Below are 27,197 nucleotides of genomic sequence, written 5' to 3' on the forward strand. Positions count from 1 at the left end.
AATTTAAAATGATAAATACCACCATACAAAGTATGTTCTCTTACTATAGTTGAATTAAGTACAAAAAATCAGTCATAAGATTTGTGAAAAACCTTGAAATATTTGTGAAAGAAATAACATACTTATAAATAACACCTATGTCCAAAATTAAATTAAGAGGGAAAGTATAAAGCATTTGGAACTGAATGAAATGAGCAGAGCTTATCTAGGCAATACTGATTTAAAAGGTTTCTTTCTTTTTTTTTTGCAGTTGTAGAAAACAACAAATGTGTTCCCTATCTTTTGATTGATATGAAGTTGGTACTGAACGTTTTTGTTATTCTGAGGGTAGAAGAAGTTTGAAATGTAATTTTAATATGAGGCACCAGGGGAAAAATGAACCCTTAATGAACTTGTTTTGGATTGTTCAGTACAGGTAACTTGCAATTTACAAAGCGACAATGGCAAGAAACATTCCTAAGTCAGTTGCTTGCCCTTGAAATACCTGGTTTCAAGTGGTGTTTCATTCCTAACTGACCCACAAAAGCTTGTTTGGGCCACATGTGGAAATTTCAAGTACATTCTGTGTTGAGTAGGTTTTCTGGCCTGGTTTGAAGACACAATCACCATTTTTTTCATGTTTTTCCTGATAGAGATGTTCAAGAAGTCCTTTTTACCAACCGCTAGGTGTCTGTTAAATAAAGAGGTCCTGGTGACAGGTCTGGCCTCAGAACAGCTGGGTGACACTTCTGCCTCAGCAGAGGGTGTCTTTTGGTCAGTGGACAAAGGGCTTGTCTAAGGACCTGAGGGCTTTTTCCCTCCTGGGGAAGCTTGTCCAAGGCTCTTGGCTATTTCAGTCAGCGTCAGTCCTGACAGAAAGGGGAGCTGAATGTTCTTATGGCTCCAGGGCCATTCCAATTTGACACAGCTCTTTTTAGCCTAGGGTAATGTAATGAGTGAAGAGAGTGGTACAAGGTGCTACATGGTGACACATGACAGTGTCCAGGAGGTAATAGGGCTTGTGGATATTTAGCAAAACAGAGAACGCATATCCATGTGCAGTAGAAACAATGCTCACCAAATACTGTGTACTCACATTTCCCTATACCCTTTGCAGCAGACATGGGTCCACTTGGTTAGTTCTAGTCAATGGACTGCGAAGAAAAATGTCAAGTTGTGCTGTTAAGAGCCAAGGTGCCTCTTTCAGCCTCTCCTTCCTCCCCACAGTGATCTTGGATGCTATTTATTTAGAGAAGGAGGAATCCTGGATTCCTGAGTTACTGCTTGGAGGACCCTCACCAACCCTCTCTGAACTCTGAATGAATGAAAAATAATGTTTCTGTTGGGTTAAACCTACTAAGATTTGGGGTTTTATTTGCTATTTCATCAGAGCCCGTGCTATCTTGACTCATATACCATTTAAGTGATCCACTAGACAGCTCCAAGTGGCTGCTGCCATATAGCAATGCAGGCTTGGTGTTACTAAATATCTCAGTTTTTCAGCAGAAGCCAGAAAGAAAGATTTTGCACATGACTCCAGGTTTGAAATCCTTGCAATGAATTCATTTTGAAAACACTGTGGTTCTCTGCTGGAGAAACCAAACATGTCTGGGGGCTGAGTTCAGCCCATCAGCTGCCAGATTCCAATCTTCGAGGTCCCTGTAGTCTACTTCAGGATTTTACAAACTTAATGTTCTATTACCTTTGTCGTTTGAGACATAAAGGCAAGGATTATGTGGAACAGTAGTGTGGAAATAAATATCTCAGAAACTTCAAGCTAAAATGTATGATGCCGTATCCAACTGAGCATAAGCCAAAGTGAACGTGTTTCTGTCTTCTCTCACTGCACTCCTCTTCTTTCCTTTCCTTCCCTACCACCTTCCAGAAAAGCTAAGAGTGATTGCCTTGGCTCAGGTTCTCTAGCAGCAGACACTGACATGAGGATCAATGAGCAGGTGATTCACTGAGCAGATGCCCGCATGGCTGACTGGTAAGGGAGGGGGAAGCAGGGCAGGCAAGGGACGGGGCCAAGCAAAGGCTCTGCCACGCCAGGCAATGTCCTGCAGAGGGTAGCTCTGTCCTGACAGTACAGGGAACCCTGGATGCGTACACACCACACAGTTGCCCCAACCCAAAGCAAGAGATCTGTGCTTTCATCCTCCTCAGCCTGATAGCTGGTTAATGGCTGTGGTAGGGCTGGGGGAGCAGGTTTGTGAGCTCCCAGGCTTCTCCAGCTCTCCTTGCCTGCAGGCCGACTGCTCCCACAGCTGTGGCACAGCCTTTCAAATCAGACAGTGATGGGGGCAGGTGCACAGAAATGATCAAATGGGATTTTATGGTGTTTAGGCAGAGCATTAACATTGTCCATTTTAGGCATAAGAGATATTTACAGATGAAAAGACCCATCTCTAAACCTGCATTGTTAGTCAGTGGAAAAGAGTGATTTTGATGGGAGCTCATGTAGTAGTAATCGCAGATCTTTATGCACATGGTAACTGTATGCTTTGGGGCATCTCTTTTAATTTCTATGAGCCTCAGTTAGCTTGGGATTATATGGTTGCTGTGAAGAATGCAGAAATAATGTGTTAGGCACTGAAGGCCTGGTGCATTGTGGTGCTCACTAAATGTCCTTCGCATTTCCCTTCTGCCTTCTCCTGGTACCTCTTATCCAGCCACCAGCAGCCTCCTGCCCTCCTTTGGCCAGACCACCCTGCAGTAGCCTGCACCCTTAGGCAATGTCCCCTACCAGGCTTCTCTGTCCAAGTGGTCTCCTCCAGAGAGCAGCTTTCACCCCTGCTCATTTGGAAGCATCTGATAAAACTGATGCATGCCTGTTTCACCATTCCTAACCTAAAAGAATGACTCTCTAGGTGTGCTGTTGAGGCATTGTGGTTGTAAGAAACAGAGAGAGGAAGAAAAAGAGGCTTGTTGTAATAACACGTGTGAACTTGAGCTGGAATCTAGGCAGACCCGAGTCCAGGGAAGCCTCAGGGACTTGAATTTCTGTCTATCTTGCTCACTTCTGGTCCTTCAAGTTCGGCCATGACAGAGGTCAGCAGCCAGCCTGGGTATCCCCACGGCACCCATCACATCAGTGACTACCCCTGTGTGAGGGGCAGTCCCACACAGCAACCTGACATGCTGAATGGCAGGGCTTTGATGTTTGTAGTTTGATGGACAGGAACTGATGCAACAATCCTGTGGTCACATACTCACGTCTGTGACATACTGGGCCACTTGCCTACAAAGATGAACCTGCTCAAAATTCAAAGGTAGAATTTACTTCCATTATTTTATAACATCTATGGAGCACCTGCTAGGGTCCAGAAATGGTGCTTTTGCCCCACTTGGAGACCAGTGCAGAAGACAGACAATAAAAAGCCAGGTCAAATGCAAAAGGGAGTGTTATTTGCCAGGAAGGGTAGGACTCTGTAGGAACAGGGGAGGTGGATTCCTAACCAGTCCTTCAGGGAGTTTGGAAACTTTCCATAGCATAATAGGCTGAGATCTGGAGGATAAGCACACGTCAGAGAGGTGAAGAGCAGATGGAGGCCACGACAGAATTCCAGGCGGTGTCAAGAGGCAGTGCAGAGAGGTCTGGCGGCAGGATGGAGCACGTCTGTCAGAGAACCTGCAAGCAGTAAACCACCTGTTATCTGGGAAGGAAAATGTATCAGGGAATATTTCAAAGCACCATCAGTCTACCTTTTGATACAGGAGGAAAGGATTTTAATCAGCTAACAGGTTTTAAACAGGTTTTTGTTTTGCTCTGCTTGGTTGTTTTTATTGCAGGACTTCTCAGATCCTTTGGAATTCTCACATATGCCCATGTCCACCAAGAAACCCCCAATCAACTTTTTCTCCCAAGAAATATTCAGTGTGTTCCTCAGATTCTTCAGTGGGCAACAATGCATTGGTAAAGGCACTCAGTGGCCGCAAAGTGAAAAAAGCCACATGAGAATGTGGACGCTGAAGTTAGGCCTAGGATTTTCGACTTTGAGACTATGAGTAAATTACTTAATTTTTCTAAGCTTTGCTTTCCCAATGAGCAAAATAAAAAGTAATAAAAATAATAGTTCCAAAGACAGTTGTCAACAGTAGTTGCCCCTGGGGATCGGGGATTGCCTGGAAAGGGGCTTGAGGAACTGTCTTGGTGGACAATTATGTTTTGTAGTACACGGGTAAATGCGATTGTCAGATGCATCTATCAGTGGTGGTATACTTGAGATGTGTGCATTTCACTGTATGTATGTTTTACCTTAAAAAGTTAAACATACATTGAGCTTTAATGATTTCCATGCCAAAAGATTTAAGGGTGAAAAGTCTTGATATCTGCAAGTTACTTTAAAGTGAATAGAAAAGTAAGATGGGTTGGTAGACAGATATGTGGCATAGCAAACACTATAAAACCGTAGCAGTTATGGGTCTGGTTGGTATTTGAGCATCCACTGTGCTTTCAAATTTTATGTATTTTTAATAATAAAATACTGGGAAAATAATAGTGCCTATTTCTCAGGTCACGAGTTTAGTACTTAGCACAGTATCTGAAATGTAAGAAGTTGATGATGATTGTTATTATTAATGATACTTAGATGGTGACAAAATGGAGGTGATGAGAGCATTTGCCTTTTGCATTAATTCAGACAAATAAAAGCATGTCCTGCAATGGAGCAGCTGCATTGAGAATGGAGGGAGTAGAAACATTTCAGAGGCAGAGCTGCTCCCACCTGGTGACCAGTAGGAAATTGGTACTGAAGGCAGGGCAGGGATGCCCCAGGTTCCAGCTTTGGCAGTGGATGGATAGCGGTACCATCTGAGAGGCTCATCACCTCCAGATGAAGGAAAACCAGTTTTAGAACGTCCTGGGACCCGACGCAGTTTTACTGCTAAGGAGCTGTTGCAACCCTGTCTCTTTGGCAGGCCGGCTGCTGTTCTCATTTTCTGCCCCTCTGTAGAGCAATGCAAGCTGGGCCAAACTTTGCATTGGCCCATGAGAGGAACAGCTTCATGCTGCAAGACCCTTCCCCAGGAAGATACTTCAAGGTGTACTCCTTAAGCACTCTGCAGATTCTTCTGGAAATGATTTCTCAATCTGCGTGTATGCTCCTGATGTCTGCAGATTAAGAAAGTGGTGGCTCAGTTGAGGCAAATGTGGCTCAGAGTGTTGGGGGCATCGTGCTGAGTGCCCTTCCCATATTCCCTGGAGAAACCTCTCCCTGCCAGTACCTGCACCAGCGTTCAGGGAAGACTGGCACTCAGATCCTCAGACTGTGACCCACCGATGATCAGGATGCTTCCCGGTACAAATACTTTTTCTAGCTGAAGAGTGCTAAATGTTGAGAGTTACTATTTTTACTATTCAGTACCCTTCCCACTTAAGGGTTCTGTTCTTCATAAATATGTTGCCACTATTTGATCTTCCATAGGCCTTGCATTAGGGATTGAAGAAATGCCATTGGTTTAGTGTCCAAAGAAAAACTTTCAGAGTCAAGCTCACACCACAGATGAGAGCTCGTGGTTCCAGACCAGGGGCTGTACAAACGTAGGGCCAGCCTCCACCCTCTCCACAGATATTCCACTCAAAGGGTGGTCCACACATGGGGCCGGTGCCTGCCACACACTGTTGTGGGCCACTGTGGTATAAGTACAGGAATTGAGAGTAAGAACAGAAACTTTAAAGCAATTTTATGTTGCATGGCATCCAAGTATACATCAGTGGACATGTCCATCTCTTATGCCCAGTAGGATCATGTAACTGACTGTGATGGGTTAGAAATAAAGAGAAAAGGAAACAAAACATGGTGCTTCACCACAGCTAGTTTGAGAAGTCCTGCTCTGTGCTGCACCTCAGCATATGCCACAAATCAGGACTCTTTACAGATCCATAGGCTTCTCCATAGACCACAAGATTCAGAAAATGTCTGAGAGTTTCCATAGAGTCAGGCAATTCCTGCAGAAGCCCAGGAATCTCCTCAGTCTCTCTGACCTTACCACTCTCCTCCCTAGGACAGTCAGCTGAGCCAGCTATTAAAGTCAGTTTTCCAGTTCCCAGAGCACCAGGAGTGAGTGGAAATCAATTTTTTACTGCAGGGGACATCGCCTCTGCCCTGCTGGCATTGAGTCCTCCTTCTAAATGACATGTTTGGTACCTAACTCCAACTGTAGGATTGCTAATGTATCAGTTAGCTTTCCTGGGTAACAAACCACTCCAAGACTTAGTGGCTCGAAACAATAAGTTGTTGCTTTTGACAATTCTGAGGGCTGGCTGAGTTTTGTTTGGCATCTCCAATGGTCTGAGCCAGGCTCAGCTGTTCTCTCCTGGGGTGTCTCCCAGGTCCAGGGCCATAGCTGGGATGTCTGGGGTAGGTGGCCTCTCAATATCCAGCAGGCTTCTCTGGGCTTGTTCAGATTATGGGAGAACAGTCCACAGCTAGAAGAGAGCATGTCTCCATGACCAAGCACACATTAAGCCTCTGTTGCTTATGTGATATTGTTAATGTCCCATTGACCAAAGGAAGTCACGTGTCCAGGTCTAGATTCAAAGTGTAGAGGAAAAGACTGCACCTTTCAATGGAGAAAACAGAAAAGCTGCACTTCAAAAAGAGGCATGCATGTAGGGATGGGAGGCTTTGGGGGCTATTTTTGCATGTGAATGAAGTGGAGGAGGCCAAGTGACATTGTTTGCTCTTGGCCTATAGAAGTTGTTCAATAAATAGCTATTGAATAAATATTGTCATAAGAGGCCTTCAGTTTCTCTTCTCCTCACATAGTTGAGGTTAAGACTTCTAAAATACACTTCTCCCAGAATCTGGTTCTGACTGTGGCTGGCCTTGGATGCCAAAAACACTTAGTCACCTTCTGTTTACTCTCTCACATGGAAGAAGTCAGCAAGTCCAGTGACCTTAGGAAGAGGAACTGTATGGTTTTTGTTTCCTTTATAGAAGCAACCACTGGTATAAGCTGGGAACAGGTGCTTCAGTGTGCCATTGTTAGGGCTACACCGGCCAGTTTCAGCCCTACCCAGATGTTCACATAGAACACTGTATATAAGGATCAGGTGCTGAAATTGTCAGATGAACGATGGCTCCATCAGTATCTAGTGTGGGGCTCTCTTGGGCTGCCACCAGGCTTATGTTTTGGTTTAATTATCAGGTTATTCATTTCCATAGCTCAGTAGTCCATGCATTCAGCCTCACAACAGGTCTGTCCCTCAGTGTGATATTGAGAAGGTTCTTTTTCAGAAGGTCTTCCAATTGGGGGTCTATCACTGGTAATCCATGTTGACTACTTTCACCCTGGCCTCTCTGGAAAAAACTCTTAAGCCGGGTTATTCGAGCAAGCTGGGAGGGCCTGCATGAAGATACCACCACCTGTTTCCCTGGAGGATTTCCTGCTCTTCTCTGCATGCATGGGCCCCAGGGCCAGTGCTGGGTTTCTGTGTGCTAGCTCCAGTGTTCTTCCTCTATCTGTATGTTGGTGTTCATTCGAGGGACTCTGGGGATGATCTAGGAAAAAAGAAATGACCTAAGAGTCAGTAACACATGCACGCTTTAGTCAGTGGTACTTGGGGAGGGTTGCATGAGAGGGGAGATTCCTCAGTGCGTGAGCCTGGCCAGAGGCTAGGATGGGCACGAGGATCACTATTCAGAAAGAGGAGAGGCAGAAGGCACTCCTGGGGGTGCCAGTTCTGAAAGGGGTCCTATGCATCTAGGTGCTGTTGCTTAGCAGCCTGGTAAGGAGTCTCTGGGTCTGAGAACTCTGAGTGGCCACAGCTTGGGGGCTTCTAACCACAAGGCTCTATCTCATCAGTGGCCAGCAGATGTGGGGTGAGTTTCATGGGATATGCAAAGTAGGCAGGTTCTAAATGGATAAAAATGTGCTCATTTGAACTATTTGTGAAATAATTGGGCATGTAAAAATTTGAGTTAGAGACCAACAGGCTTTTGAGCTAATGGGTCTCTGTCTACAGTGAAGAAATAAAAACATAGGAACCAATACACAGAGGCCAGCTTTGGATAAATCCTATAACAGCAAAATGGGGTTTTGGGGTATTCTTTCCCATTATGAGGCCACCCATGAGTTGAAATGAGTTGAAATATTGTGTCCCCTAGAAAGGAGAATAAACATAGGATAGAGCCTGAGTGCCATTGGGAATGATGTGGTGCGGCCATCCCCCCAATTCCTTACTCTGGATCACAGTGAAAATCTCTTTGTTGGCCCGTATGGATGATTTCTCTTCCCTACCTGCGGAGTTAGCTGGCCTGGAGTCCTTAGCTGACACCTCCTGTCTCTAAATCTGCCTCTTCTTTTCCTGAAATGTCTATAGTCAGTTTGAAGAATGGCCATTTCTTCCATTTTCCTACAGGGATAATCACTAGACTCTCAGAGCTGGAGAGATCGTGTAGCCCAGTGTTTAGTCATGAATTCTCTGGAGCGCAAGTCTTGGAGAGAATCTGGGAATGAGTTCTTTGGTCCAATAACTGCTTCATAATCTAGTGCCCTCCTAGGGATTCCCTAGACACAGATGGATATTCAGTGATCAAGACTGTAGAGGAGTGAGGTACAGGACTATGTCAACTAGGCCACCCGCTGGGAAGACTCTTGAAAATACTTTTCTGGGGAGAGAAATTCAAAAGGGTCCTGAGGTCTTCCAGTGATTGGGGAACTCACAAGGTAGAGAAATCCAGATATTAATGGTATTTTGATTTCATTATAGTTGTACACCATAGGTAAGGTGGGAGAGAGAATCTGAGAAATAAGATAATGTAGTAGATGACAGACCACGGACAACCAAGATGGACCACAACTGTAAGTGAACCTTTACTCAAATGAACCACATTTGGCTGTGCTTTTGCTGTGAGTTGTAGGGATTCTCAGATTCAAATCACATACCTGACCAATGGACAGTTGGCTCATTCAAAGTCCCTGAAGACCAATAAAGGTTCAGGACACTTCCTGTTTTTTTCAAATTTTTTTGTGAGTGTCCCAATGTTAAAGTAAGTAGAAAATAAGGTTATGAAACTCATGGTCCATATAAATGTTTACATTTTACCATCAACATTGTAAGATGCACGACTTATTTCATTGTAAGACGCACCTCTTAATTCAATGCTGTCATACTAACTCTGTGCCTGGATGTGTGACTCTACTTGGAGGCAGCACAGAAGATGAAGCAAGGCCTGGCCTGCGGCTCTCCTGGCCTCTCCCTGGGGCCGGCCCGGAACCCATGTCCTCCGCTTCAGCCAGAAAGTCACAGATCCATCACGAGGGAGGCATGAGGTTAAGATGTGTGATTATTAATCACAATTACTTCTGTTACATGTTCAGTTCCATGCAAATTAAGTTTTCCCATTTTATGTTAGAACTTGGAAGCACGGTATTGGAAGAATCCTGTTGCGCTGCCCTCTCCAAGCTCTGCTGTCTTCCAGGTTTGACTTTCAGTGCTGTCACTGTGGAACTAGGATGTGCCTGCCGCTGTGCATTTGATGAGGTTCTGCGATAAAGAGCGCAGGATCTTGGCTTGAGGTTGTCAAAGGTCACACTTTGGCTCTGTCCTTTGCTGGCTTTGGCCTTGGGCACTTTACCAACCGCCTGGTGCCCTAGAGGTCACAGCGGTCCTGCCCTGCTGGGATTGTGAGGGTAATAAATGAGAGGTTTAGCACAGGGCCTGGGAAGAGCCCAATAAATTACAGGTAAATCATTTATTCCCCTATTGTTTGAGATTTAGGATGTTCTTATTTTCCTTCACTATAGAAAGGGCTGCAATAGATAATCAAATTTTTGTATCTCCACGACTATTTGAAGATATATTTCTTGAATTTTAATTTCTGGATCAAAATTCGAAGATAGGTGCCACACGAGACCAGGCTTACTGCCAAAGTCCTCTGGATAGATCTTTTCTAGTTTTAAACAATGAAGAGTAAAATACTTGAAGCTTTGCCGAGGTCTGCCTTACCCTCTCAGAAGGACTTGACCTTGGCTTGTGAACTTCTCTGGCTGTAGATGAGGTTTCACACTTGATAGTGGTTCAGGGACTCAGAGGTGAAGAAAACATCTGCTCCCAAGTTCATTTTAAGTGCAACCGCTGCTCCTCCAGCTCAGAGGAGCAAGCAGAATGACGCGTCACGGGGCCAGCGATGCACTGTGGGGACAGTTGGCCCAGGTTCCCTCCCAGGACGCTGTGCATGCCTGTTCTTCTTGCAGGAGACTGATGCCCACGGCCTGCTGTGGCCTCATCTGCCTGGATGAAGCATGCCGTTGGCTTATAGTGGGCGCTTCTGGCCACCTGCCTCAAAAAGGACCACCTCTGACGTGAAGCTCAGGCTGCCTTCCTTGGCATTGTAGTCTCTGGGATCTAGAAAACCCACCCATTCCTTTCCTATTTCAGCCATTGCTATGTGGCAAGATTGACCATCTTCCCCACTTCAGGAAGCCTATCCCTGCCTGGAGCAGAAAAGTCCCTTAGGAGTTGGAGTCTTAGAAAAATGTGAGTTTTCAGTCTCAACTACACATTGGCTTCAGACCCTCTCTTGCCTGAATTGCTCCCAAATCCTTTCTCTGCCAGCTCATGAGATGTCAGAGAAAAGCCTGCTTTCTTCCCTTCCTCTTGCATCTATGGAATCTGACTTTTCTAAGCAACAATGCATTTGGGTACAAAGAAATCTTTGTACTTTGCATCATTCCAAGGGTACAATGTCATCATTCTGTGCCTCCTCTCTCCCACAGGTGAAGGAGCTAAAGATGCAATTTATCCCCAGATTAATTTGTAAAATTTAAGGACTTAATGTAGGAAATGGCCCTGTGCCAGCTTGAGTTTGTGTATCTGGTGGATGCTTTCTACCTGCTTCTGTGTTGCTCACGGAGAACATCTTCTAGGGACGTAGAGGTGACATCACTTTAAGCACATCTGTTAATTGGGATCTGCTCACAGAGTCAACTGGTTCTTTCTACTCCTGTTTTTCTCTCTTCTCCTCCTCCCTTCCTCTCTTCCTTCTCTCCCTCCTTTCCCCTCTGTCCTCTTTCCCCACTTGTTTGCTCTTTTCATAATAAGCTGCTCAGAAGGGTCTAGATGAGTCTGGATGAGGCAGTAACCTGACTTTTGAGGTCCCTTTCAGACCAGATGTGTCCAGGCCTCACCAAGAACGCCCACATGGGCTGCTGGCTGTAATGAGACAGGAAGGGCTTCATTTCTCATGTAAATGCTCCCCAGATACTGACTGAGGGCCTGGTGAGACAACTCCAATGACTGGACAAATGCCCAATTAAGAGTCACCTCTGGTTTTTCTCTGGGGAGTCTGTGTAATGGAAAAATTACAGGTTTGGAAATCAGAGGAACAGGTTTCAAATCCCAGCCCTGGAATGTACTCCCTGGTGCCCGGAGGAAACCTTGTAAATTCTCCAAGCTATTTCTTCATATAGAAAATGGTTGTAATGATTCCCCAATGAATAAGATACTCTTTGAAAGCAGCAGTTTCATGTCTATAAGAGCAGAGAAAAGGGCTGCCTCCCACTTCCAGAATTTGGTTAGATTCCCCATGGACGACAGTGATGGTCTTAGGGAATCAAACTGTCAACATGCTCAGATCCACCAGGCACTGGCCCTGCGTGTGTGTGACACAGAGGCCTCAGCAGCAGGATAAGGCAGGACACTTGCGCGGGGGATTTGCTGAACTGGTGCAATTGGTGGATGTTTCAGGACATTTTCCAGCTTCTTTAATGGAAAAAAAATTGTGTATGTATAAGTAGATATAATGTATCGGTATCTTTGGTGAGAAAAGGAAATTAGACCATATAATGTGTGTGGAAGCACCATGAGTAAGGTAAGGTATAGATGTGCTCTGCAAAGTAGCACAGGGTGCACAGCATGGGCTCTGCAGCGAATGCCTGCTTTGAGTCTGGCCTCTGTCGTTTCTTCGCAGACCTTTGAAGTGCGTTGTCTTGAGAAAGGCAGTTGGTGGCTGGCTGTGCGTCAGTTTCCCCTTCACATAAAAGAGAATGTTAGGAGTGCCTGTTTCATAAGGTTGTTGTAAAGATGAAATGAATTGATCCACAGAAAATGCTCAGGACAGTGCCAAGAAAATATGAGCAATTATTATTATCAGTGACTTAGGTTGACCTTTTGCTAATGAATGGGGGGAACACGTATGGTGTAGCAGAAAAGCTTGGGTGTTGGAATTAGCCAGTCTGACATGACTCAACTGTAAAGTTTGCCTAACTCATTTTCCCCATCTATAAAGTGCAATAGATGTGATTTGGTGAATATTCATTCATTATTGTAGCAAGTGGCCCAGTGGGATTTTCTCCATGGCCCTGAGGATACATGGCTCAAGAGAGGCCTGGGATGGGGTCCCATTTGGCTGAGAAGGGCCACTAGAAGAGGGATAGAGGCCTGTGAAGAGGTAGAAATCCTGGCCCAGGTGGGTGGAGACAGTGTGTTGGGACCTGGTGGAGGGGCCAGTGGAGCACCAGGGCAGTGACCTGCTCTGGCGGCCTGAAGCCCTGAGCGGCTTGTCAAGCGGGTCATAGCCAAAGCCAGCAGGTCCTCAGGACTTGGCTGCAGGAGCTGGGGTACTGAAGGAGACACAGGGCCAGGGGAGCAGGTACTGGAACACGGAGCTCATGGGAGGATGAAGGGTAGATCAGATGGGCCCTATGCAGCCAGAAGGAAGATGCTTGCCCTGATTCCCACCCACCCCACCCACTCAGGATGCTGAGCCTTTGGAGTGGGCCGATCTCAGGCTCTCAGGCTTTGCCCTGGCTGGAGAGGCAGCAGCCGTGGTCACACAGCCTTCAGAGCTGGACCAATGGGGTCCCTAGGAAGGGGGCTGCCGGGGAGGTGGGAACCATGCTCATCGGTCCTGCCTGTGACCCCCAAGAAGGTGAGGATCCAAGGAGGCTCCTCTCTCTCTTATACATGCACATGTCCACATGATATGACAGGGGGAGAAATTGCCAGAATTCCAAGGAACTCATTCAAAAAAACCAAGGCCTTCATCTTGGAGCTTCTACCAGGAGAACTTCCTAGAGGTAGAGACTCTTTCTCAGAGCTTGAAAGGGGTATAAGCAGCAAAGAGCCTGTAGAATACCATGCCTTCATTTGTCCACCTCTCTGTAGCTTTTCAATTGCTCTTCTAGCTCATCCTGACTGGCAGGTCAGAATGTTTTCCATAGAAGTATGTTTACTTGAATCGAATTATCACAGGAAGGTCAACATTAATGACGCCTTGATTAAAAGCACATGAATGAGCCCAAAGAACCCATTTCTATGAGTGAAGACTGACATGCTGCCAGTGGGCAGGGTGGGATTTTGACAGCCAGAGCAGGTACCAGAGGCCCTCCCCAGCAAGGGTTTGGCATGGAGCAGTCCTTGTCTCGGGACCTGAAGGCACTCGCTTCCCTGGCATGGTGCTGTGGGAGATTACCTGTGTAGTGTTTGAGCTGCTTAACACCATGCTGTTGGTTAAAAATAGAACTTACCTGCACACATATCACACAGTGCACACAGACCCTTCACACAGTATGTTTCATCTCTGTAGAATTCCCTGGGAGGGGAGTGGGGGCCACTCAGAGCTGGGGGAACCTTTTTGCTATCACATGAGCTGGCACAGATAGTGAGAGCAGCAAGTTTGGGGCATCCCCAAAGTCCTCCCCCTGTTGATTCCAGGTTCTCTATGCTCTGCAGGGCCCCTTGGGATCACTGGGTTCTGGCAAGTACACAAAGCTGGGTGCTGTCTCTTTAAATAGTAGAGGCTGAGAAGCTCTCAGGCCACCATGACATATCCCAGCATTGGACCAGCCCCTGAATAAACTGGACGGGTGCCTGGTCTGGCTTCACTTACAGGGAGCACCACCATCTTGGGGAGCTGGGTGGAAGTAGCAGGGCATAGGACCTGCCAGCTGCTGGTCTCTGCTCTGCCTTGTTGGGGGGACCTTGCCTTTGCATCCCTTGCATTTGACTGCGAAGAAAGCTGAGTGAAGGAAGGGGTTACACTGTTTGGCCCGGTGAGTTTTATTGGCAAACTGTGCCTCTGGGTGATGTGTGCTTATGCTTTACAGAGAGCTGCCCAATCCCTCACCCCATGCAAACTGCAAATGGAAAGGACTGTGGGGGAGACAGTGCGGGTGTGTTGCAATCAACTGGAGGGTCAGAGAACTTTTTAAAATCCTTGTTCAAGAGCTAGATATATGCTCTGGCTGGGGAGGTGAGAAGGACTCTCTGACAGTGTCTGGAAACCCCAGGGCATCCAAGCTTTGAAAGGAGAAAGGAGACTAGACGGTCTTTCTCGGATGGTAAACAGGTTGCACACACAGCTGGCCAGTGACCTGGGACTGGTAAGCAGGTTAGGGAGAAGCTTCCACCTGTGGCAGATCTGGCCCTGCAGTGGGTGTGGCCAGGCCTGGTGATACTGGGCAGCATTTCCATCCAGTCTTTTATCACTGGGAACTGAGCAGGCAGGAGACAAGGTAAGGGACACTAGGGGATGGATGGGTGCGTGCTTTCTGAAGTGTGGTGGGTTGTTGACTAAAATATGGGGGTCAAAAAAAAAAGAAGGCAGAAATGTGCTGTGCTTAGAGCAGGTGCACTTTTCTAGATGTATATGCTTCACTAAAATGTTTACTTGGAAAAAGAGATAGGAAGAGAATGAAAATCCTGAGTTAAATATGCTAATATTTGTAAAGTGTTTAGAATAGTACCAGGTACATAGTGAGCACATAAATTGTTAAATAAATAAAAGTCTGAATGGCATAAAGCAAGGTAGTAACTCGCAGGGCAAACCTGACCTAGAAAGTGCTTGCGGAGGGAGAGGGAGCACTTCCATTCTTTTAGTTAGTGGGTCTACTTGCAGTTGCATTTTGCTGTATGGGGCTTATAAGCTGTTTTAGTTCAGAGGTGTTCAGGCTTGCCTTGAAGGGCTATTGTGAGGGTTCAATAAGATATAATAATAATAATGAAGACAGTTTGCTGGGTCAAACTGTCTTGTTATATTTTAGACTCTGGTCCTGCTTCACATACTTTGTCTCCTTTAATCATCACCGTGACCCTTTAAAATAAATATTATTAGTTCTGTTTGCAGATGAGAACACTGAAGCCCAGTAAACTTCAGCTACTTGCTCAGATTCACAACCTTGAGTGAGCAGAGTAACTAGAGCCCAGAGGCCCCTCAGCCCCCCACCACACTTAACCAGGAGACAACCTCTCACAGGCCGTGTGTCAGTCCTGCTAAAGCACCTGCCATATAATGGGCATCAAATACAGTTTCTACAAGCATTCTTTTTAATGTAATAGCATAAGAATCTTTAAAAGCCAAGAGTGTGAAGAATTTTTCAAATTTATTTTTACTTAAGGGTAAGAATATACAATTAGCTACAAAAGCAGCTACTTTCAAATAGTATGGAGTCATTTGAATCATTTAAAGTGATGAGGTTTTGTGACAGTACACTAGCAGATAGAGGAGTGTGTGTGTGTGTGTATGTGTGTGAACTGCTGGATTAGTAGGCAAAGACGTTTAACATCCTCACCAAGGCTGGCCTGGCACAATCTCCTTTGGGCGCACCTGCGCCATACCTAGAAAGAAGGGCCAGCCTCTCTCCCCAGGACGCTGGGCGGACCACGTTCAGGCGGCTATGAATCAGCGGATTTCTCTGGCTGCGCTTCTCCCACCTCAAACGGTCAACTCCCCACCCTGTGGTCGGGGACGCCAGCAGAAGCTGGGAGCCAAACCAGGCGAACTTCGCCTGGAGCATACCCAGCTGTGGTCTGGTTTTGCCCAGGCTAAGAGGAGCCTGACACCAGGGTACGCTGTCCTATCTCCTTGCTCCCCCTAACTCTCACCCAAGCAGGGCCTGCTAGGTCGGTACCCCTCCTACGCCAATTCTAGGGTCCACGGCTTAGGTGCAAGCACGGATAGCTCGGGCGGGCGGGGTGCAGGTGTGAGCAGCTAAAATGCAAGGACAGACCAGGTGCGCAGGACCCGAGAAGAGAGGGACGTTTTCCAGCGCTTAGGTACCAGCTCCCCGCTACCGGTGCGGTAGGAATCCCGCCTGGGTCTTTATGTGGGCGCGGCTCGCATGTGTGCGCCCTGAAGCCCAGCGCCGGCACCCGACCTCCGGCGGGCTTTCCCCATGTGGGCTGAGGGGGCGGACGCGGCGGAGGAGCCAGTTTATTGGTCAGCACTTGGTCTCCACCAACTCCGCCGAGCCAGGGGGAGAGGAGGTGAGAGAGCTCAGCTGCCTCCCAGCTTCGAGTAAATGTTGCAGCGGTTTTGCAGCGATAGGCTGTCTCCGGAGGCGCTTTTACGGCCGAGTGTCCGTCTCCTCGCTCGCCCCCCCTCCTCCCAGAGTCCCGCCCCTGCACACGCTAACCCAGGGACACACCCTACTGCGGCGACGCAGACAGGGCGTTGTTCCCGTTAAAGGGAACGCCGGGAGCCTCCCTCTGGCCCCTCGCTTCGCGCGCGCAGCCCCGCAGCGCAGCTGTGTTTGGGGACGCCAACAGCCAGCGAACGCACGGAGTTTGTGCCTGAGGCCACTCAGAGGATCGGGGACAGCTATCCCTTTGGGCTGTAAGTGCTTTGGTAGGGAAAGTGGAGGAGATGCGGGAGAAACGTGGGCATCTTCCGTCGAAGGTGCCAGAAAGCGCGGAGTTTTTCTTTGGGCTGGCCAGGTCCCCGAGTTTTCTGTCCCGAGAGCAGACAGATAGACCACAGTCTGTCTGGTGTGGTTCCTACAAGGGCCGGAGGCGTTCAGCGTGGAGTGCCTTTTGGCTGCGATCCGTTAGGGGCGCGGGTGGTGGTGTCAGGATACCGCGCAGGGGCGGAGCATTTTTCGCCTCGCTGAAGGGGCACCTACTCGATGACTCACTGGCAAAGCAGTCCCTGCGTTGGACATCTTGGGGATACTGAGTCCCTTTGGCCCCCCAATTTCTAGCCATCTACTCGGTCATCTTTCTTGTGCCTCCTTACCTCTGTGAGCTATTGGATTTAATTTAAACTTTCTGGGAGACATCAGTAAACCGTGCTTATTTCTTCCTATGCATTCCAGGGTTTCTTTGAATGTTGCTTACCAACAGGTACGGCCAGCCTAGGGCTGGGGACTTATAAAAGTGTGTTAATGGAACTTTGTCTCTCTGGTCCAAGCCCTGTCCTGAAATAGTCCTTCCAAATGCAGCAGGTCTTCCGCAGCCCTACGTATCCTCTAACAGGTCACCCCAGTCTTAAGTTCCCCACGGTCTGTGAATGAGGGGCTAGGGCCACACAACTGCGCACAGCTGTCCTGCAGACTCTGACCCGCTGCAGTTCTCCTGGGACCGAACCCTTCACCCTCTGCCTCTCCTTCCCATCGAACATCTGACCCCTCCATCCAGGCTTCTGGGTCCGTATCCCGCCACGCCCAGGCTGCACTGGGTGGCGTCTTGGCTCTGCATGCCTGGGGCGCCTCAGGAGCTCCCGGGCGACCATGCGTGGGGCTGGCCCGGGAGCGGAGCCGCCAGCGTCTATGCCAGGCGGAGCTGGGTCCCGGACGGCTCCCCTGCCCTGGCAGACCCGGCTGGAAACGTGGAGACTAACGGAATGCGGAGCGCGCTGGGATCTGGATGCCCGCTGCTCGCTGCGCGCTCTCCTTCACAGCTTGCGCAGGCCTGTCTCAGAAATCTGGGCGCCTACACCCTCACCGCCACTTCCACTCCTTAACGGAACGTGTGTTCTCCTGCTTTTGTCCCCTTCCCCAAGTTAGGCCGTGGAAGGCGCCCGGGTGGGTGGAGGCGTGCTGTAGCCTCTACTCGTCATTCTGGAAAAACCTCTCCTCCCAGGGTGACTTAGACGTGCGCACCACTTGTTTTGTTCCAAAAGCAAAGATATTCTGTCGCAGGCGGCCCGGCCGGCAGCTGGCCGGGGAGGCTACGGCCTGCTGCTGCCCTCTCTCGGCCGGCTACCGGGTCCGTAACGGCGCTGAGCCCCGAGTGGGCGGGCGGGCGGCGGGCGCGGGGCCAGGCCCCGGCGTTCCGCTCGCGCAGGGACCCTCCTTCCGCGCGCTCCTCCCTCCCTTGCTCGATCCGGCCAGTTGGTTCGGCCTCGCGTCCAGCCCCGGCTCTCTCCCGGCAGGCAGAATCTCCGCAGGGCAGAACCTCCGCAGAGCAGAGCCTGCCGCCAGAATGCTCCTCCTGTTGCTGGGCATCATCATCCTCCACGTCGCCGTGCTGGTGCTCCTGTTCGTCTCCACCATCGTCAGCGTGAGTGCCGCGCGGGCTGCGGGGGGGCCGGGCTCCAGCGGCGATGCAGCTGTGCGCCCCCTAGTTCGGGACTGTGAAGTCTCGGTCGTCCCAGGGCGTTTTGCAGTTTCTGGCGATCTGCCCCTTTTCAGTTGTTTTGAGAAAAGCAGAGCAGATTGAGGGGTTCCGGAAGGAAGCAATCGCTGGACTAGGTTAGCTAAGCAGGTCTCTCTTGAAGCCAAATAATTCAAGTGCAGATCCAGGGTGGCCCCCTACCTTTATTTGGTAAGATTGCTCAGCATTTTTTCCTTCATGCAGGTTCGTTGAGGAATGGAGTGTGTATGAAGGTTCATGTTCCTCCAAATGTCATATGTCAGATGGGTGGCTTAGTTCATAAAACACCCTTTAGGACTTGAAATTGGAAAGTTAAAATTGGCTTTGCTGGAAAAGAGTTCACAGGTTGGCTTTATGAGGTGGACACAGCCTCCACTGGATGGACAACTTGTGTTACAAAACTATGGACATCAAGCCCATTAAATTTTAAGCTTACTTTCTTGAAGAAAGTGAGCACAGACTCAGGCAGTTATGCGACTGTGGCTTTAACTTATTAATATAAAGCCAGTCCCAGGCATGATAGTATTATCTGTTTCAAAGGTTGAGAAATAATTAGGTTGGGGATTTGTGAATTGGTTTATTATTTATAAGCATCTTGACAATATCTTAATTGTGCCTGATAATCTTGCCGAGTTGCTAGGAATTGTAAGTAAGAAAATAAGCTCAGGGAGGGGGTGGCTTTGGGGAATGACATCCAGGAGATCCTGGCAGGAGAATCGGCTTGAAAGCAGGTGTCCTGGGTCGAGCCCACGGCTCCTTCTACTCTAGTACACACTTCTGCACATAATAGCTTATGTGTGTGGGTACTTTTCCATTTGGTGGTGTTTAGTGGCAGTGTGGGTGCTTTTCACATACAAAGCCTGCGCCCTTCCCTCAACACAGTGCCTAAGCCAGACTGCCACCCCCTGTCCTTTCTCCAGCATGACTGTGGCCACTTGCTGGGCAACCCTGGGCAGGGCAGAGGCTGGCCAGGCAGACGGGTCAATGAGGCTGCTCTCCGGCCTCCCTTGGTCTCCCCTCTCCCTGTTCCTTCACTCCTCACACCCCTCCCCCGATTTAAGATGTTTTGTTCTTTCTAGCAATGGATAGTGGGCAATGGACACGCGACTGACCTCTGGCAGAACTGTAGCACTTCCTCAGACACTGTCCACCACTGCTTCTCATCATCAGCAAACGGTGAGGCTGGCTTTTTTGCTCCACAAGCTTGTCCTTATCTGGCTGCAACATGTTTCTCTGTCCCAGAAGTGCTTGTTCTTGGAAGATACAAGCTCGAAAGTTGTTGGTGGGGTGGGCTGGAATGTGGGCCTCCAAGACAGAAGGAGAGGGGCAGGAGCTCCTGGGTATCACCATGTGGTCTCCTGACCTGGAGAGATGCCCCAGAGTCCCTGCTTACCGGTTAGTATAGTGCCTCTTGTGAGCGAAGCAATGTGGATGCGGATAAGTAGGCAGGTGGTGTGGTGGCAGTGCGGCCGACCTCCTGGAACTCCTGGTCACTGAGTGTCTCAGGTTTGGTGGCTGCTTCCATCCAGGCCTCTCCTGCCCCTTCCTGTTGCAGAGATGGCGGGGCTTTCCCAAGGGCAGTTGGGCCAACATTTGGTCCCCCGGTTACCAGACTGCTTTTCAGGGGCTTGGGCCTCAGTGGTGCCATTTGGCATCAAAACCTTTGAGTGTTTCCTTGTTTCAAGATGGGGACTTCAGCTATTTGCAAAATGCTGAACCAGGCCTGGGAGGGTCCGTTGCCCTGGAAGATTGTATTTCTCCTCTGTCTTCAGCATCTTTGCTTATGAGATGCTTTAAAGCAGGTTTCCATGGATTCAAGTCAAGGGGTTAATTGGCAGCAGAAGCTCCCACTAGGTACCTCGAGGAGTCAGAGGTGTGCTCAGCAGGGGCCCTGGGTCTTGGCTGTGGAGAGGCAGAGGTAAATAGGCTGCATTCTTTTTGGTGTTTAGTGGCAGCGTGGACCCTGGAAGGGGCCCCAGTGCTTGGTGCTGAGGACACAGTGGGCCTGTCTCATCGCAGTCTTGTGTGCCAAAGGATGTGTCTTCACAGAAAGGGAAGTAGCTGCAGATTTGATGAAGCTTTCCTAAGCTTAAAATAAACCTTTTTTCCTGGATTTAAAATAAAAGTAAAGCACAGCTTTCAATGTTGCTGAAGCTACTTATAGATCCAGTATTTCTGTTGAAGATGCTACACCCAGTGAGAGAAATCAGTTTCGATCCAGCCCAAAAAGGCAGGCAGTGAAGTGGCCCTTAGTTCTGGCTGTGCACGGTTCAGTTTCCTTGCTGGCCTTTGCCTCCTGTGCGATAGTACCAAAGCTGTTGCCCAAGCATCACAAACCAAACATTTCAAACCTCAGTATAGAGAGAAACTGCTAGAATAACTCTTTGGTAATTTTAAGGGGAAGATAGGCTAAGAGTACAAAACCTTACTTTATGTTTCCACTTCCTGGGGGAAGAAAAGAAAGGCTCTCATCCTTACTGAAATGAGCAGTCCTTCCTCTTCCCTCTGAGCATGTGAAGGAGAGTGAATCAAAACCATCGTAGAGGTTGCATGGTGAGGTGGCAACTAAGTAAATGAAGTGCTCATGAGGGCCTGAGAGTGTGGCCGTAGCACCGCCTGTCCCCAGAGCTGCAGCCCCCGGGGGTCTCCCTTTCAGGGGCTGGCTGAAGTTTCTGGAGGCTCACCCAGCTCGCTACTGACACCTGGTGGGCACAGGGGCGACTCAGTCCGAAAGGGCAGGCTTCCTGGAGGCCACAGGCACCCTTCCCAAGTGGCCTTTGGCCTTGTGGGGTTAGCTTGGAATCCTGGACTCTTAGGCCCGAAAGGGGGCAGTTTTTCTTGGCAACCGTGTTGGAACCTGGCTGTGTTTCAACAGAAATGAGGTAGCAGAGGAGCAGCTATCTAAAACCATGGGCAGGAATGGAGAGCAGTCTTTTTTCCAGGGAATACCATTCACGGCATTCTGCATCTTCAGAGGCTGAGAAGGGCTGGTTTTCCCTCCTGGCAGCTGATCGCAAAGCGGCACTAGTGGTATTTATTTCATCAGGAAGCTTCTTATCTCTCAGCTGGCTTGTTATGTGTCAAGCTCGTCTTTTGGGGTTCATTTGTAGTGACTTTGGGGTCTTTATGGTGGACTCCGAGTCCACGTGGTTGCTCTCTGTGGGGATCATGCAGTGTGCGCCTCCCCCACATCTGCCTTGTCCACTCTCACAGTAAGAGCATTTTGAGGGAATCTGGACATGCCCTCAAACAGGCTGGGCTTGTCGGGACTTGGGCTTGTTCTAAGTGACAGGTTTCTGTGCAAGCTGCCCCCGTAGCTGTCTCTGTGCTTGTCTTCCTGGTGGTTCATCATGTGTCAGAACTTGAGCTCTGTGGGGTGAGTCATCTGGGCCTCCTCTGCCTTTTCCGTTGGGTTTAACAATTTCATATGGCAAACAATAGGTGAAAAAAGTAATCAGTAAAAATCAGGCTCCCTTTACAAATGAACTGTATTAGTTGTAAGGCACTTATCTTGGTCTGTATTTGTTCTAAGGGTATTTCAAATATACTTGTTATTTAAATGATCAGAGGCAGTCAGTTCTTGATGATTTGTAAAGAATATGTTACAAGTGTGTTATGTAAAAATATGTTGGTTTGATTGACTTGCTGGCTTTCCTGAAGGGGCTTGTGTCTGTGTGTGCGGGGCTGGGGAATAGCACCTTCTGGAGGCTGCCATTCCCTTTGTTTTCTCTACAAATGGTGCTCCTGCCGCAGTACCTTCATGGCAGTCAAATATCTGTTATGTAGATTTGATGCAGAAATATCAGGCCTTTTTCTCAAGGTACCTCTCGATATTAGAAGTGGTTTTACATTTCTCACTGACTGCCCTCAATGTCGCCTGTCTTCCCACTTCATAAATTTATTTACATACTTTCTGGCCCCATCCTGATCCTGATCCACCAGCATCAGGTGGAGGTGACAGGCTTAGTGGAGGCATGTTCACCATGCTCTTGCATTGAATGCCTCCTGGCCCAGGGAATACAAAGGTTTGGAAAATATGGGCCTTGCCTTTGATGGTTTGGGGCCTTTTTGAGGAGTCAGGCGATGCCTGTGGAGGGATGAATCACTGTGAAGGCAGCACAGGCCAGATGATGGGGCAGGCAGCCCTGGAGTTCAGGGGGCCGATGTAGAGGGGAAGTCTAGTGTGGGAGGTGGAATTTGGTCTGTCCTTCAAAGGATGGGAAGGATTTAAATAATACAGGCAAGGAGGATATTCCCTGTCAAGGCAACGATGTGACCCAAAGCAAGGGGACAGTAATGCCAGGGATGTGTTAGGCTGGTCGACGAGTGTTCTTTCCACTTGTAATAGAACATCCTCAAATAGCAGTGGAGCAAATGAGATAGTTTATGAATCTCTCTTTTAAAACAAGTCTGGAAGTAGGTAGCCTGAGATAGGTATGGCAGTTCCATGAGATTGTCAGAGACCGAGGTACTTTCTAGCATTTCTTGGATTTCTAGCCATCTCTTGGATTTGGTCCTTATCATCATGAACCAAAAAGCTGCTATCATCTCATCTATGCTTCAAGCAATAGGGTGGAGAAAGAAGGGGAAGAATGTACTTCCTACTCTTTTAATGAACCATCTTCAGATAGAACTCACACTTCTGTTTCTTTTACTAGAGCTTAGCCACACCTAATTACAAGGGAGGTGAGAATGTAGCCATTTGGCCTCATGGGAAGCATGGCTGTCCAATTCATAGGAATCTAATAGCAAACACTTCCCATAAACATGGCCTTGAAACGCTTCTCTCTGGGGCTTTGACCACTCCTCCCCATACCCAGTGATATTGTTTTACATTAGCTCTGCTGGGTCCTGTGCAGTTTCAGATCAGAGCCCAATTTGAGGCTTCTTCAAATATTCCATTCAGCTGTATGCTGGACCCCATCAGCAACACCACCGTTCTTGCAGGGACCATATCAGGAACAGCGTAATCCTTACACTTCCCTCTTTCTCTCATCCCTGGTCATTCACAATGTCTTATTATTTCATCATGTCTCTGGAATCTTTGTTTTTTTCCAGTCTAGACTTCTCTTCTGAACTCCAGGCCTGCATAGCCAGCTGTCTACTAGACACTCCCGCTGGGATGTCTGAGAGGCATCTGCAAACCAGTCAGTCTCTCCTTCTCCACCAAAGCAACCTCTGTGACGGTATATAGCATTTTAGTGACTGCTGTACGGCGGCCGCGAGCCAAGCGTCCAGAGTGGGCTTTGCTGTGCTTCCTTCCCTATCCCTTGTCAGGATCCTCACAGGTCCAGCGGCCGCTTGTCGTCCCCGCTCTGCTGTTGTCCTGCTGTTACTCTTCGGAGCCGCCAGGGCACAGCCTCCTGCTCTTAACCTTTCTTGCTTCCTTGTAACTCATTTTTCATAGTGAATCTGTGGTAAGCATTTCAAAAATAGAAACCTGGTTATGTTATTTCTGACTTAAAGCCTTTCAGAGGCCCCTCATTTGTCTTAATCTTCAGATGGAAATCTTGACACAGGCCCATAGGAATCTACCTGAATGATGTGTTCCCAGGTCCAGTTAAATTTCATCTCCCATCTCTCCTCCCCTTCCTCTTGGAATTCCAGCCTTCTCCTACTTCCCTGATCATAAACTTTCTGCCCCAGGACTCCCCCTCCCTCCCTGGCTCCCTTCCTCTCTTCTTTCATGCAGAACTAGTTGCTGGACACCTGCCACGTGTGGACACCATTTAGACATGGAGGATGCAGGAACAAACGAGGGCTTACGTTTCCCTGCATGAAGTAGTCAGGGAGCGTGGATAGTTTGGGGCAGTGATAAGACATATAGGAGAACAAACCTGGGTGATATGTAATGAAGGATGGGGTGGGGAAGGGAGACCTGGAGAGGGGACCCTTTGAGGATGACCAGGAGCCAGCAGCATACACATCTGGGGGAGGTTCCAGGGAGGGGGACCGTCCAGTGCCAAGATCACTGAGGAGGGAAGGAAGAGAGAGCCTGGCAGAGCTGAGGAAGAGAGGGCGGGCCAGCCTGCAGGTCCTTCTAGATCCAGTAAGGAGTCTGCTGCATATAGATGCATTTCTGATTTTTATGGTTTCATTTAGATCTGCTCTGCTCTGTCTTATATGCATTTCTCAGCTGTCTGTTTTATTCCTAGTTGGAGTAACAGCACTGTGCATTTATAAAGCAGAATATGTCAAAGTCTGATGAAGGAGAAACACACTGATATATTTCCAGTGATTATCCCGAGAACAGGGGATTCTTACCACTTGTGTTGTTTTCTTTTCCTCTTCAGCCTCACTCATTTTCCTCGTTGAGATCTTTTCCTTTCATAATCAGAAAAAAGCTTCAAGCATTATTTTACATTAATAAATAAGCATTGAGTAACAGATGGGTTCTCTGCCTTGGTCAAGAAAGTGGAGTCTTAGGGTGTGGCAGGCTGGGCCCATGGGGTAGTGTCCACACACCAGACACCCATCCACGGACAAATGAGGCCGACTCCTGGAGCCTTGGTTTTCAAGCTCATAAGGTCTGAGTAGCTCTGGCTGGGATCTAGGGCCTGGGGTGCGCCAAGCCTCCTCCCCAAGTCCTGAAGACGCATACGTCCTTGGGGCCCTCACACCGTGAGTCTAAGATCTTATGACCCACAAGGTTCAAGGAAACATTTGCCTCACATTGACTGGACTGGCGCTTTCTACTTTGAATTCTCCAAATTCTTCTGATTTTAAGGGCCAGTACACACAGGCATTCTCTCCGACCTCATGTCCCCGGGTGGAGCTGGTGTGTGGCAGAGTGGGTGGGAGAGCTGGAATCTGGCTGCGGGGTACATGGGAGCCCCTCACCCTGTGCCTCAGCCTGACTTCATCAGCTTCACAGAATCAAACCGAGGAAGGACATGGTAAAACTGTCTCTCATGCCCTTTCCTCACTAAGTCCTCTCTTGTCTGAGAAGAGAGTTGACAGGCTTCTTCATATGAGATTTCAGGCACATAAAATCTATACATTCATGAAGCATTTGCATTTTTAAATGAGAGGCTTGTGCTCAACATGAAAGCATGAAGGAAAAACCCAGGTTCTCCCTTGGTCTGTCCCCAGAGCATGCTTTGCCACCTCTAGTGTTTAAGGGCCACTGCACCCATGCACCCCCGTTTCCCAGTGACAGCAGGCAGGTCTGCTCGGCCACAGAGTGTGTCCAGAGCCCGGATCAGAAGCCAAGAAAATGAGCACTTTGCTTTCCTTCCTGTTGTAAACAAGAATAACAGACTCTGGGCAATCAGTATGTTGTGGGCAGCATTAGATTAATACTTTGGGTTGAAAATTAGAAAAAAACATCTCACCAGTGTCAGGAGCCCCACCTCGATCGCCGGGTGGTGTCCAGTTGTCTGTGTCTTCTGTGAGTCCACATTTATCTTGCTGACCCATTTGGTGGCACTGTCATTTCAGCAAGGGCATCAGACCATTTCCTCGTCTGTGGCTCAGCCTTTGGTCAGATTTCAGAAAACCCAGGAGGCCCTCTGCATTTATGGGTTCCTGTTTCACAATTTAAAATCCCTGTGGCTCCCTGGGCCAGCCCACAATCTCTGCCTGGGTAATGGCTCTTGATTCTACGGGCCCTCACAGGATGCGGCGGCCCTGGTGGGCCAGGGAGGGCCAGGGGCTCAGATGTGGCGCTGTGATGTCGATGGTTCAGCCCTGACGGTTCTCATCAGATGCCAACATCTGGGAGTTAATTCAGAGTGCTGCTTCAGAGCCCCTGAAGCTTGCAGTCTCCTCTTTAAGACATTTAAACTGCATTCCCAGGATTTCAACAGAGCTGAGAAAATAATCTCTTGTGTTTAGGAGCAGGGCCTGAGGTTGTGGCCTGGCTCTCAGTGCCTGAGAAAAGGATGTTTGGCGCAAAGCCTTCTGAGTGCGTGGTCACCAGCACACACAGGCTCCCCATGTGGACAGGGACCTGCGAGGTCACGAAGTCCATCCTTCCTAGCTCAGACATCACTGCCACGTGCCCACCATGTGTCCTTCCTCCCAGTGATGGGGAGTTCTCTGCCTGTCAAGTGAGCCTCTTTCATTTTCAAAGAGCTGGCAATGCGGCTCATTCATTATTCTTCAAATGTATTAGCACATCCTGTGTGCTAGGCGCTGTTCCAGAGCCCGAGCACTCAATGCTGAGTGAGGAAGACCAGGTTCCTGCTCTTGGGGAGCTCACACTTACTTGGAGGAGGCAGAATGTACACTAAATAAATAATTGCATAGTGGAAAGTGTTCTGCAGAAGATAAGTAGAATGAGACTAGAAAGCCACCACTGGGGAGCACCAGTCATGCGAAGAACCACAGGATGAGTGTTCTGGGGGTGACAGGAGGTACCACGGCCCTGGGGCAGGAAGGGGTTCAGTGTGTCTGCCCACGGAGCCAGTGTGGCTGAGTATGTGGGCTGTGGGGAGGGCCTCACAGACTGTGGTCCTGACACGGGCCACTGCAACACCCCTAAAGGGTTTTAAGCAGAAGCGTGTCATGATCTTATTTGTGTTTTGAAAGCTCATTCTGCTGGTCATGTTGAGAATGTAGAATGTCAGCAAAGCCCTTGGATTTAGAAGCTGCAGTTCACAGCAGAAATCTGGGCTGGGAACTCAAACAGGGGAGTCCTTAGTCTGTACAGGGGTGTGTTTAATGTCATCATGCTGAATAAGATCACTTGGGGAGTAGAGGAGAGGGCAGAATGCATGGAACAGTGTCCAGAGCTGGGTCTTGGGGTACTTGGGTGGTGAGTGGGGTGAAGGGGGGAGCCAGCAGAAGAGATGGGGAGAGTGGCCAGCGGTGTGGAAGATGGCGTGAGATGTTGCCATTAGGAAGTCACTTTGTTAAGCCCAAGTCTGTCCCCTTCTTTGTTTTTGCTTAATTAACT

At 48.6% G+C, this 27,197-nt stretch overlaps 1 protein-coding gene across 4 annotated transcripts in view; it reads left to right on the forward strand.

Annotated features, from left to right (window-relative positions):
- The first annotated feature begins 13,961 nt into the window (after positions 1-13,961).
- Positions 13,962-27,197, forward strand: part of PMP22 (peripheral myelin protein 22) — a 30,529-nt gene continuing 17,293 nt past the window's right edge. Inside the window, exons 1-3 of one of the 4 annotated variants that reach the window (XM_036925825.2) lie at positions 13,962-13,980; positions 18,078-18,205; positions 19,378-19,474. In XM_036925825.2, the coding sequence (XP_036781720.1) occupies positions 18,128-18,205; positions 19,378-19,474 (175 nt within the window). In that variant the 5' untranslated portion in view covers positions 13,962-13,980; positions 18,078-18,127. Of the gene's footprint in view, positions 13,981-15,598; positions 15,940-15,975; positions 16,542-18,077; positions 18,206-19,377; positions 19,475-27,197 lie in introns of those variants that run through there. The other 3 variants (XM_057500834.1, XM_036925823.2, XM_036925824.2) reach the window with 3 other exon arrangements.

The sequence above is a fragment of the Manis pentadactyla genome, chromosome 4, assembly GCF_030020395.1.
Source record: "Manis pentadactyla isolate mManPen7 chromosome 4, mManPen7.hap1, whole genome shotgun sequence".
Taxonomy (NCBI): Eukaryota; Metazoa; Chordata; class Mammalia; order Pholidota; family Manidae; genus Manis; species Manis pentadactyla.